The sequence below is a fragment of the Heloderma suspectum genome, chromosome 4, assembly GCF_057233095.1.
Source record: "Heloderma suspectum isolate Gila_16-S chromosome 4, 16-S_ref, whole genome shotgun sequence".
Lineage (NCBI taxonomy): Eukaryota > Metazoa > Chordata > Lepidosauria > Squamata > Helodermatidae > Heloderma > Heloderma suspectum.
Genome location: NC_139461.1, coordinates 263,154,368 through 263,167,930, shown reverse-complemented (window position 1 = coordinate 263,167,930; position 13,563 = coordinate 263,154,368). Strand labels below are relative to the sequence as shown.

The following is a 13,563-nucleotide window of genomic DNA, read 5'->3' as shown; positions in this document are numbered from 1 at the left end:
AGGCAAACCATTTTGTATGTATATTATATAAATTATTGAATTATTGATTTGGAGTGGGCTTTTTTCATCCCTTGCTTCTATAAGCAACCAAAAGAAGAATCTACAGAATTTGGGAAGTCAAGAGAGTAGAAGGCACAGAATGAAATCAAAAAGGGGATTCCATGGTCCTCCAGATGCTGTTGAATTCCAACTCCCATTAGTCCTAGCCAACATGGTCAAGGATAATGGGAGTTGTACTCCAACAATATCTGGAGAGACACAGGGTCCAAACTCCTGTCCTAGTGCCTTGGCTTCAGATATTAATTCTTGGGGTTAGATGGACCTGTCATTCTTGGTCTTGGCAAGTGTGCTGGTTTTTTGAGCTCAATTTTCTTCCATCCTGTTTCCATACAAGCATGTGATTATTTAAAAAAAAAAATCTGCATGAATATTTGTACCCATTTTTCATAAAGTACACATTAATATACACATTTTTAAATGTACGTATTTCTGGATGCATGCACCCATTGACTAAAGTGAGCTTGAGCTCATTTTCAAAATGTACACATCTTTCAAATGTGCACATGTTGTTGAACTTCTTTTTACTTTGCAGAATGCATTGAAGCTCAGAAATGTATGGATTCCTGCTGGCAAATTCCATTCGAGTCCAGGGTTGGGAGGTGCAAATTGGGTAAATCGATACAAAAATTTAGGGATGGTGGAGAATTCCGCCACAGATTTCAGTGAGGCCGAATACACTGGCATTCAGCCCCCCGAAACCCATGGCAGAACGGCCTCCCACCCCCCGCCACCCCACAGAATCCCCCCCGGGACGAAGCTTGCCTGGGGCGGATGCGGCAGCGGCTGGTCTCTCAGCTGGCTGCTGCAGCCGCAAAATGGCAGCCATCGTAGCAGCCGCCATTTGCATCCTGCCAGGCTGCCGTGATAGGCTATGTAAGTATTTATGTAGCCTATCACAGCAAAGAGCAGGGACGCAAACGGCAGCCACTACGCCGTTTGCACTGCTGCTGTTTGCCGTGATAGGCTACATAAATACTTACGTAGCCTATCACAGCAGCCTGGCAGAATGCAAATGGTGGCTGCTACGATGGCCGCCATTTGCAGCCACAGCAGCCTGGCTGTGGCCAGAACTCCGGCTGCGGATGGCCCTGGCCGGTGGCTCTGCAGAGCCGCCGTGCAGTGGAGCCAGCCAGGGAGGATTCCGGGGGGAGGGACGGAGCGCCTCCCCCCCCACAGATCCCCCACTGCGGAGCCAGGTAAGGGATTCGTACATCCCAAATTCACAGGTGTAGATGGTCTACACAGGTAGACCATCTACACAGGTGCAAAATCACAGGTGTAGATGGTCTAAATAGATCCCTGCACTCACTTGCTCGATTTGGTGTGCACCGAGTCAAACAAGTGTGGGGAACTGCAGATTGGCATCTGGGGCGGGGGGATAAGCCAGTGAGAAATCGCTGAGCTTCTAAGCCCAACCAGATGCCTGCGACATCTCTACTCACATTTGCTTTCTACCTTCTTTGCTGGCAGGCCCAGTGCATGATTCTCTGAAATGTGAAATCATTGTGATAAGGGAAAGTCATGGGTCCTTGTCAAATGTCCTTTTGTCTAATACCAAGTTCCACTGTGGGCTGACTAACCAGCAGAGAGAAATCAGCAATAGAACAAAATAACTGCTGGAGCTAGATAGATTCTTGATATTGGCTGGGCCAGGATTTCCTTTGCCATGCTTTTTTTTTATACATCCTGTCCATACCTTTAAAAGTGTTAACATTCTACCATAAATTCACAGCTGAACTCAGGGAAGGACTCTAGTCTGGAGCAACTAAGGGACACCAAGTATTAATTTGCTTCATGTAAGTGGCAGACCTCAGCCATTCTTCAGTCTTTACCTTTTATGGTGACTTCGGCTTTGCTGATTGCTTGGCCTAGTTCATTGATGGCCACCGCCTTGTACTGGCCTCCATCTGATGGTGTGACTCCCGGGATCACAAGCGAGCAGACCCCAAAGTCATTTTTGCTGAAGAAGGTATAATCCTGAGATAGATCCTTACCATCCTTGTACCAGGTTACCTGAGGTGCCGGATATCCAGTTACAGCACAACTCATGTGACATTCAAATCCTAAAGTCACTACATGCGGTTTAAGTTGGACCAGGAATCTTGGAGGCTGAGCTCGGTTGATTCCCTTGTACTTTGGAAGTCTGACCTCAAATTTACCTGGGGGCACAGAAATAAAACCAGGACACAAAGGGAGAAATTAAGAGTTAAGAGAATGACCTTCATGTGTTATATTTGACATTTATGTCTGACATGCAACTGGCAATATTGGCTTAATTGGGTGAGGCTGCAACAGTTTCTTTGACTTTTCTTGTTCTATTAAGCAAAGTTCTGAGGTTTCATCAACAAACAGACAACAACATGGCTCAGACAGATAACTCTATTTCCAGTCTGTGTCACTTCCACATATGTTCACGCATATATCTATTCCAACAGGTTTCTGCATTAATCTATGTTTTTCTTTTTACAAAAAGTATGAAAATTTGCATTTTAATACATATTTGAACATGTTTGGTGGGGGAACTGGGAGGGGTCACTCTCTCCCAGTTGTGCCCTCCTGGGTACTTGGTGCAGCACCAACACCGACTTGAGGGTCGGGGAAGGGGGGTTGCCGTGGTCTATAGGAATTCAATCTCCTTCTCCAGGCTTCCTGCTCATTCGAGTGCAGATCTTGAGTGTTTGCACCTTGTGTTGGGTACCCGGGACAGATTAGGGATTCTGTTGGTGTACCGCCCACCCCGCTGCCCATCAGACTCCCTGCCTGAGCTGACGGAGGTGGTCTCGGACTTGGTGTTGAGGACCCCCAGGATGATGGTCCTGGGGGATCTCAACTTCCATGCCGAGGCCGCTGTATCCGGGGCAGCTCAGGACTTCATGGCCGCCATGACAACCATGGGGCTGTCCCAACATGTTATCAGCCCAACGCATATAAAAGGACACACGCTTGATCTGGTTTTCTCGACTGGGCAGGAGGATGGTGATCTGAAAGTGGAGGACTTAACATCTGTCCCTTTGTCATGGTCAGATCACTTCCTGCTGAGGTTTAGACTCCTGGCGGCCTTTCCCCTCTGCAAGGGTGGGGGACCTATTAAAATGGTCCGCCCCCGGAGATTAATGGATTCCGATGGATTCCAGAGGGCTCTGGGGGATTTTCCTGCTGGTATGGCTGGTGCTCTTGTCGAAGCCCAGGTCGCTCTGTGGAACGCAGAGATGACTCGGGCGGTTGACACGATCGCGCCCAAGCGCCCTCTCCCTCTGAGCAGAGCCCGGCCAGCTCCTTGGTATACACCTGAGCTGAGGGCAATGAAGCAAGAGGGGAGATGGCTAGAACACAGGTGGAGGAAAACTCGTGCTGAGTCTGACCGAACACAGGTAAGAGCCCACTATCGAGCCTACTCTGTGGCGGTGAGGGTGGCAAAGAGACAGTTCTTTTCCACCAGCATTGCATCTTCTCAGTGTCATCCAGCGGAGCTTTTCCGAGTGGTTCGCGGCCTGTTACATTCTGGGCCAGGGAGAGAGACGGTGGAACCCTCGGTAGCATGCTGTGACAAGTTTGCACGGCACTTTGAGGATAAAGTCACTCAGATTCGTCATGAATTGGACACCACCATTAATGCAGTTCCATTGGTAGAGGCGTTCAGAGCACCGTCTGGTCCAGTTTTATTGGATGAGTTTCAGTTACTGAGGCCTGAGGATGTGGACAAGGTGCTTGGCCAAGTCTGATCGACCACTTGTGTGCTTGACCCTTGCCCTTCATGGCTTATTAAATCAAACAAGGAAGGGATGTCCGGCTGGGTCCAGGAGGTTGTAAATTCCTCATTGAGAGAGGGAGTGGTGCCTGCCGCTTTAAAAGAGGCAGTAATTAGATCGCTCCTGAAAAAGCCTAACCTGGACCCAGAGGATGTTAACAATTATAGGCCAGTGGCCAACGTCCCCTTCCTGGGCAAGGTACTTGAGCGGGTGGTTGTAGGACAGCTCCAGGCACTCTTGAATGAAATGGATTATCTAGATCCATTTCAATCGGGCTTCAGGCCTGGTTTTGGAACAGAAACTGCCTTGGTCGCCCTGTGGGATGACCTCTGCCAGGAGAGGGACAGGGGGAGTGTGACCCTGTTGATTCTCCTGGACCTCTCAGCAGCTTTCGATACCATCGACCATGGTATCCTTCTGGATAGGTTGTCTGGGTTAGGAGTTGGAGGCACTGCACTACAGTGGTTCCGCTCCTACTTGGATGGCCGATTCCAGAAGGTGGTGCTAGGGGATTTTTGCTCTGTGCCATGGCAATTGTGCCATGGGGGTTCCACAGGGCTCTATTTTATCCCCCATGCTGTTTAACATCTACATGAAACCGCTGGGGGAGGTTATCCGGAGGTGTGGGCTGAGGTGCCATCAATATGCAGATGACACCCAGCTCTAATTCTCTTTCTCATCAAAACCAGGTGAGGCAGTGGCTGTTCTGAATCAGTGCCTGGGCACGGTAATGGACTGGATGAGGGCCAATAAACTGAAACTCAATCCAGACAAGATGGAGGTACTGTTAGTGGGTGGTTCGTCTGCCCGGCTAGGTGATATTCAACCTGTTCTGGAGGGGGTTGCACTTCCCCTAAAGGATCAGGTTCGTAGTTTGGGGGTGCTCTTGGATCCAGAACTGTCACTTGAGGCTAGGGATGGCGGAGAATTTCTCCCCGAAACTTCGGGGGGCCGAGCTCCAACGTGTTCGGCCCCCCGAACAAGTTTCGGGGAGAAATTCTCCGCACCCCCCCGCACCCCGCACCCCCCCTGGGATGGGACTTACCTTTGCCGAATGTCCCTCCCGGCGGCGGGTCCGGCCAGCGGTTCGGCGGGTGTTCATGCGGGGCGGGAGCGGCAGCCAGTCTTTTGACCGGCTGCCACCGCCGCCATTCCAATAAAAGAAAAAAAACGCCCCCGTGATAGTCTACATGACGATTAACGTAGCCTATCATGGCTAGATTTGCAAAGTCAGCCGTGATAGGCTACGTAAATCGTCACGTAGCCTATCACGGGTGACTTAAAAAAAATAAAAAAAGCGCGTACGGATAATGGCGGCCCCCATAGGGAGCCGCCATTCCCGTTCCTTATTTGGTCACCTTGTTGTGGCGAAGGGGCTTGCGTAACTCAGTGAAGCCATAAGCTATGCCGTGCAGGGCCACCCAAGACGGACAGGTCATGGCAGAGAGTTCTGACAAAATGTGGTCCACTGGAGAAGGAAATGGCAACCCACTCCAGTATTCTTGCCAAGAAAACCCCATGGAACGTATCACAAGGCTAAAAGAGATGACGCCGGAAGATGAGCCCCTCAGGTCGGAAGGTGTCCAATATGCTACTGGGGAAGAGCAGAGGGTATTTCCAAGTAGCGCCAGAAAGAGTGAAGCGGCTGGGCCAAACCCGAAAGGACACTCAGCTGTGGATGTGTCTGGTGGTGAAAAGAAAATCCGATGCTGTAAAGAACAATATTGTTTAGGAACCTGGAATGTCAGATCAATGAATCAAGGTAAGCTGGAGGTGGTCAAACATGAGATGGCAAGATTGAACATCAACATCTTGGGAATCAGCGAACTCAAATGGACAGGCATGGGCGAATTTAATTCAGGTGACCATCATATCTACTATTGTGGGCAAGAATCCCTTAGAAGAAATGGAGTAGCACTCATAGTCAACAAAAGGGTGGGAAAAGCAGTACTGGGGTACAATCTTAAAAACGATAGAATGATCTCAGTACGAATCCAAGGCAAACCATTCAACATCACAGTAATTCAAGTCTATGCCCCAACCACTGATGCCGAAGAAGCTGAGGTTGATCGGTTCTATGAAGACCTACAACACCTTCTAGAACTAACACCAAAAAAAGATGTCCTCTTCATCATAGGCGATTGGAATGCTAAAATAGGAAGTCAAGAAATCACCGGGATAACAGGCAGGCATGGCCTTGGTGTACAAAATGAAGCAGGACAAAGGCTAATAGAGTTTTGCCAAGAGAACATGCTGATCATAGCAAACACTCTTTTCCAACAGCACAAGAGGCGACTCTACACATGGACGTCACCAGATGGTCAATATCGAAATCAGATTGATTATGTCCTTTGCAGCCAAAGATGGAGAAGCTCCATACAGTCAGTCAAAACTAGACCTGGAGCTGACTGTGGCTCAGATCATGAGCTGCTTCTTGCAAAATTTTGGCTTAAATTGAAGGACGTCGGGAAAACCACTAAACCGTTCAGGTATGACCTAAATCATATCCCTGATAAATATACAGTGGAGGTGAGGAATAGATTTCAGGGATTAGACCTGATAGACAGAGTGCCTGAGGAACTATGGACGGAGGTCCGTAACATTGTTCAGGAGGCAGCAACGAAATCCATCCCAAAGAAAAAGAAATGCAAGAAAGCAAAGTGGCTGTCTGATGAGGCTTTACAAGTAGCTCACGAAAGAAGGGAAGCGAAAAGCAAGGGAGAAAGGGGAAGATATACCCAACTGAATGCAGAGTTCCAGAGAATAGCAAGGAGAGACAAGAAGGCCTTCTTAAATGAACAATGCAAAGAAATCAAGGAAAACAACAGAATGGGAAAGACTAGAGATCTCTTCAAGAAAATTGGAGATCTCAAGGGAACGTTTTGTGCAAAGACGGGCATGATAAAGGACAAAGAAGGCAGGGACCTAACAGAAGCAGATGAGATTAAGAAGAGGTAGCAAGAATACACAGAAGAACTATACAGGAAAGATCTGAATGTCCCTGATAGCCATGATAGTGCGGTCACTGAACTTGAGCCGGACATCCTCGAGAGTGAAGTCAAGTGGGCCTTAGGAAGCATTAGTAACAACAAAGCTAGCGGAGATGACAGTATTCCAGCCGAGCTATTTAAAATCCTAAAAGATGATGCTGTTAAAGTGCTGCATTCAATATGCCAACAAATCTGGAACACTCAGCAGTGGCCACAAGACTGGAAAAGGTCAGTTTACATTCCAGTTCCAAAGAAGGGCAACGCCAAAGAGTGTTCAAACTACCGCACCATTGCGCTCATTTCACATGCCACCAAGGTGATGCTCAAAATCCTACAAGCTAGGCTTCAGCAGTATGCGAACCGAGAACTACTGGAAGTACAAGCTGGGTTTAGAAGAGGCAGAGGAACTAGAGATCAAATCGCCAACATTCGCTGCATCATGGAGAAAGCAAGAGAATTCCAGAAAAACGTCTATTTCTGCTTCATTGACTACGCTAAAGCCTTTGATTGTGTGGATCACAACAAACTGTGGCAAATTCCTAAAGGGATGGGAGTACCAGACCACCTTACCTGTCTCCTGAGAAACCTGTACGAGGGTCAAGAAGCAACAGTAAGAACCAGACATGGAACAACCGATTGGTTCAAAATTGGGAAAGGAGTACGACAAGGCTGCATATTGTCACCCTGCTGATTTAACTTATATGCAGAGTACATCATGAGAAATGCCGGGTTGGATGAATCGGAGGTCGGAATTAAGATTGCTGGGAGAATTATCAACAACCTCCGATAGGCAGACGATACCACCCTAATGGCAGAAAGTGAAGAGGATCTAAAGAGCCTCTTGTTGAGGGTGAAAGAGGAGAGTGCAAAAGCTGGTTTGAAACTCAACATTAAAAAAGATCATGGCATCTGGCCCCATCACTTCCTGGCATATAGAAGGGGAAGAAATGGAAGCAGTGACAGATTTTACTTTCTTGGGCTCCAAGATCACCACAGACGGTGACTGTAGCCATGAAATTAAAAGACGCTTGCTCCTTGGGAGGAAAGCTATGGCCAACCTAGACAGCATAGTCAGAAGCAGAGACATCACCTTGCCGACAAAGGTCCGTCTAATCAAAGCTATGGTTTTCCCAGTAGTAATGTATGGCTGTGAGAGCTGGACTATAAGGAAGGCTGAGCGCCGAAAAATTGATGCTTTCGAGCTGTGGTGCTGGAGAAGACTCTTACGAGTCCCCTGGACTGCAAGGAGGTCAAATCAGTCCATCCTAAAGGAAATCAACCCTGAGTGCTCATTGGAAGGACAGATAATGAAGCTGAAGCTCCAATATTTTGGCCACCTAATGCGAAGAGAAAACTCCCTGGAAAAGACCCTGATGCTGGGAAAGACTGAAGGCAAAAGGAGAAGGGGACGGCAGAGGATGAGATGGCTAGATAGCATCACGGATGCAATGAATATGAACTTGAGCACACTCCGGGAGAGAGCGCAGGACAGGAAGGCCTGGCGTGCTATGGTCCATGGGGTCACGAAGAGTTGGACACGACTGAACGACTGAACAACAACAACAAAATCACGGCTGACTTTGCAGATCTAGCCGTGATAGGCTACGTTAATCGTCACGTAGCCTATCACGGGGGTGTTTTTTTTTTTTTTTAAACTTTGGAGTTCGCGGCCGGGCGAGGCGAGGCACCTCCTCCCTGGCCTGAATTTCGGCCGGGAGAGGCGGGAAGCCTCCACCCCGGCCTGAATTTCGGCCGGGGCGAGGCGGGAAGCCTCCCCCCCCGGCCTGAACTTCGCGGGGGGAGCAGCGAAGCGCCTCCCCCCCACCGCGAACAAGCTTCGACGACAGGTAAGTGACTTTCGTCCACCCCTACTTGAGGCACAGGTGAACTCAGTGGCACGGAGCACTTTTTATCAGCTTAGGCTGGTATACCAACTACGCCCATATCTGGACAGAGATAGCCTAGCTACAGTTATCCATGCTCTGATAACTTCTCGTCTGGATTACTGCAATGCGTTATATGTGGGGCTGCCATTGAAAATGGTCTGGAAACTTCAGCTGGTCCAAAATAGGGCAGCAAGATTGTTAACAGGGACTGGCCTGCAAGCTCATATTACGCCAGTACTTTTCCAGCTGCGCTGGCTGCCAGTCCATTTCCGGGCCCGATTCAAAGTGCTGGTGTTAACATTCAAAGTCCTTAACGGCTTGGGGCCAGGTTACCTGAAGGATCGCCTCCTCCCATATGTGCCTGCCCGGACCTTAAGATCATCGTCAGTGGCCCTTCTCCATGAGCCCCTGCCAAAGGAAGTGAGGCAGGTGGCTACTAGGAGGAGGGCTTTTTCTGTTGTGGCACCCCGGCTCTGGAATGAGCTCCCTAGTGAGGTTTGCCTGGCACCTACATTGTATTCCTTTCGGCGTCAGGTGAAGACCTTTTTATTTTCCCAGGCATTTTAGCATTTTAGCTTTCTAAATTTTTATCTTTGTTGTTTTAAATCTGTATTTTAAACTCCTGCACTGCTGCTAGGTTTTATTGTGGTTGTATTGTTATATTGTGGTTTTAATGTTCTATATATTTTAAATTGTTTTATTGTGTGTTGTTTGGTTTTAATTTTTGTGAACTGCCCAGAGAGCTTCGGCTATTGGGCGGTATAGAAATAAATAAATAAATAAATAAATAAATTTGCATTTAAAATACATATTTATAAAATTACCGTAACTTACAGTATACAATTCTAAATGTATTTTATCTTAAAATGTGCCTTTTCTAAAATGCATGTTGATGTTTTTGAACTGAGAACTGTGTCTCAGTATTTGGAGAACTGTGAAGTCTGATTTGTTGTTGTTGTTGTTGTTGAGTCGTTCAGTCGTGTCCGACTCTTCGTGATCCCATGGACCATAGCACGCCAGGCCTTCCTGTCCTGCACTCTCTCCCACAGCGTACTCAAGTCCATATTCATTGCATCAGTGATGCTGTCTAGCCATCTCATCCTCTGCCGTCCCCTTCTCCTTTTGCCTTCAGTCTTTCCCAGCATCAGGGTCTTTTCCAGAGAGTTTTCTCTTCGCAGTGAAGTCTGATAGAAAGCTTCATTTCAGTCAGCACGTTAGTCTGGGAGATGTAGATCAGATCTGTTTATGTTGGAATTCTCAAAAGTCAGCATTTCCTGTGAGCGAACACATTCACACAGACATGCTCTTTCTAATTGGACCTATGATGCACAGGTTGGATATGCTCCCTAGCCAGTTGATAAGAGAGTTCCTCTCTCATCATGGGTCATCCAATGAAAGTAAGTGGCAGTAGATTCAGGCCAGGCAAAAGAAAGATCTTCACTCAGTGCATAATTCATTTATCAACTTCAGTCCCATCATAGTGTAGCAGCCATATCGGGGGTCAGACTAAGTAGCCTCATGCAGTCTCATGCTTCATGTTCTTGCTGAGCTCTTTCTCCCTTGAATATATTGTTGTAAGCTGATGAGACACAGGAATTCCTTATCTTGTCAAAGGTCATACAATTGTATATCTTGTTCTCTGCTGTTCTCTTCTGTTCTCTCCTTATCATGGCTACCCTATAACCCAGTTCTTGTATTATAAACAATAGTGCTAAGAGAAGAAATGTTGAGGACTGCAACCCCACGTGGGAGGGGGAGGAGGAGCCGTTTCATATGTGTCACAATGTCTATAAAACCAATGTGCTGATGTATTTCGGGGCTTCTGGCTCTTTGGAAATGATTCCAGCCTTAAGCCCGCGCGTTAAATAAAGAATCTCTTTTTCCTTCACTCCGTGGTCTCTCTGACTCTGGGTTCTGCAACATTAATGGTGCCGTGACTCGGATGTGGCAGGCTCTGAGCCAGACAGGTGGCAGTTGCCTGCTCTTGATCGCCGCACCGGGAAGACGAGCTCGGCGCATGCCTCCCTTTCTTGGCACCACTGACGTTTTTGTCGAGTGAATGGGAGAAAGCCTGCACCGGGATCGCCCAAACGGCAGCGAAAGGCAAGAGAACCTTGGGAAGCGGAGGAAGGAACTTGAGCCCTGCCTGTATCACAGCTGCAATTGAGTTGAAACCTACATTGGAAGCCTTCAGGAGAAAGGCAAGTATATGGGAAAAAGAGGGCACCGCCTTTAGGGAGAAAGGCCACTGGGCAGAAAAAAAGAGGGCCCCGCCTTATGAAGAAGGTCAGTGTTGGTGGTATACGTATACAAAAGAACCTACTCCTTGCGGGTAGAAGGAGGGCCTGATCACACCCCCGAGTGGGCGCCAGTACCCAGCACGCCAGTACTCAGTAGGAAGCTGAGGAAGCTGGGGAAGCCGCTTTCCGCTCTGGTAAGAAGTGGGAAAAGTGGGTGGCAGGGACATATGGATGCAGTGGACAGATTGATGATTGTGTGAGTGGCTACTGCGGTTTCTGACACATACCGTTGACCGTCCGGGTGCCCAGGCCAGTAGCAAAGTGCGTGGTGTGAAAAATCCTCTTGTGTCGGCCAGTGAGACCCCTTACTCACTGACCAATTCCCATTCCCTAATTGTGTCTGTCTTCAATTTAGGAGGGAGGCTATGGGTGGTGGGGGAAGCAAACCTTGCACCCCCTTGAGATGTATGTCAAACAAAGAAGGAAAAGGGTTTTTTTTTTAAAAAAAGATTCAGAATAGAGAGAGAAAACAGCAAAAAGCTCAAGGTTGAGCTGAGAGGAAAAAAAGAACAAGATCTGAGGCTGTTAATCAGAAAAATGTTGCAGGACAGTCTGGCTTTTAACAAAGCGTGGGAGTGTAAGGCCGAAGAAGTAGCTGTTAGCCTAGCGCGCCGAGAGGGGGGGGGCAGGAAAATTGCCCACAACGTTCTGAGTTGTGCAACATCATCACCTCGCCTAATTGAGATGAAATCCCTAAGAAATGGAAACTGAAAATGAAGACCCAGAAGATGAAGGCAAAATAGAAAATAAAGGTGAAGAATCAGGCCCCAGAGCACAGGCTAGACCCCTCTTCGAGTGAAAAGTGTGCCATAAGACTGGCCCAAAGCAGAATGAAGCGGAAAGACCATGTTAAAGATCTCTTGTCAAGGTAACCGTGTTTAGCTATGAACTGTGTTAGAATTGCATAGAGTGTAGCTACTGACCATCGGCTATATGATTTCTGAAGAGCGTAACCATTAAGCTTTTGCCGTGGGATTCCCTGCAATGAAGAAATCTCACTGATTTGAGTGTCCAGTGTTACACTGCTTAAGTGTGTGTGCTGAAGAGACCGAGAAACCAGACAGCATGTTCCTGGCCAAGCCAAAATCACGCTACTACCACGCTCCTAAAAGCTGCAATAAACTGTGTAAGCTGGGAGACCCAACCTGATTGAGAAGAAAAGAAGATATTGGAGCAACTGTCTTAAAAAACAATGAGATCTGTGTAGCTGGCTGGCTGACGCTGTCAGTGATGTTACAACTTTAAATTAAGACTGTTTTCCTGTTTGAGACCCCAGCGAAGAAAGCTGACCCGAGTTATTTGTTGCCCCTGCCAAAGCAAGAATTTGGCTGCCCTGTACCTCATCATGTCCTGTTTTAAGCTTGGGATTTACAAATACAAACAAACTGAGAAGCTTGCCTTTGAAGTCCTGCAAATCACCCCACCGCCTCCCCGAAGATTAATGGCTGCCTGAAAAATGCAAGTATAAAGCGATGCCCATCACCCCCCAGCGTCCTGAGTTTCGGCACTCAGTGTTTCAGTGCTTTCGTGTACCAGGTTAGAAGAGGAAAAAAAAAAGAGTAAGTTTTTAAAATGTCTGTGAGAACCTGACAGAAGTAAAATAAAATTTACAGAAGAGTTGCCCAAGTTAAAGCGTCACGGCTAGAGAGCTGAGCTGTGCCGCTCTGTTTAGACAGAGGCCTTGCTAAAAAGTTAAAGGCCCTTGTCTGTCAGAAGGGGTGTAGGGCCACACTTTCCCTTTTTAAACTGATGCAAAAGTGGAGAGCCTTTGCTGGAAACATCTCATCTTCATTGCCCAGAGCCTTCTCTGTTTGCCTCCATCATCATCTGGGCTTTTTAGAGACACTCTGCACATGAATTAAAATTTTAAATTGTCAAAGACTTGCCATGGACAGTGCTGTGAAGCTTTTGATAAACTTGAACTCTCATCGCTGTGGACCGTGTGTCTGTCTTTGTAGTCAGCTCAGTGTACAGCAAGCTGAGTTTGATCTATGACTTTTAGATTTCCTTCTGCCAGAACTCATGCAGCATAGAGTTGCCAATGCAAAAATGGTCACCTAGAATTCTTTGCGTGTGTGGGTATGCCCGTCCCTTGATTCTGATGAGCCCTGAGCTTTCAGCCAGAAGAGCAGTATGATTGCTGGATCTGCTCCATCATGCCTTACCATGCAAAAAGTGTTTTCCATTCATTGTGTTAAATTGCAGAAAAAGTTTGTTGTGTATATTTTATGATTTCTTAAATATCATGAAATATATGTGATATTTGCAGATTAGTGTTAGTTGCAACTCCAAATGATACTAAGTGTGGTTCCCGATGGATGACAAGGAGAAAAGACAAAGGCAAGTAGAAAAGAAGGAAATAGAGAAAGTAGCAGACAGATAGAGAAGGGAGAAAAAAAAGAAGAAAGAAAAGGCAAGAGGCAAAGAAAAAACATTTGTAGAAAAGAAGCGTGGCCATAGTTGCCCCCAGGGTAAATTAAAAGCAGCTGATTGTGCCTGGAGCTTATTACCTGGGGTAAAGTAGCCACAATAATGTAATAGTTCTTTAAGATGAAGAAAATGTAACTAGAAGGAGAAG

The 13,563-nt window shown here is 47.3% G+C and overlaps 1 protein-coding gene across 1 annotated transcript in view; it reads right to left on the bottom strand.

Annotated features, from left to right (window-relative positions):
* Nucleotides 1-1,881: 1,881 nt before the first annotated feature.
* The window catches only part of IGFN1 (immunoglobulin like and fibronectin type III domain containing 1), a 57,156-nt gene continuing 45,474 nt past the window's right edge, over nt 1,882-13,563 (bottom strand). Inside the window, exon 21 of the mRNA XM_084851676.1 lies at nt 1,882-2,219. Coding sequence (XP_084707802.1) covers nt 1,882-2,219 — 338 coding nt within the window. The remainder of the gene's footprint in view (nt 2,220-13,563) is intronic.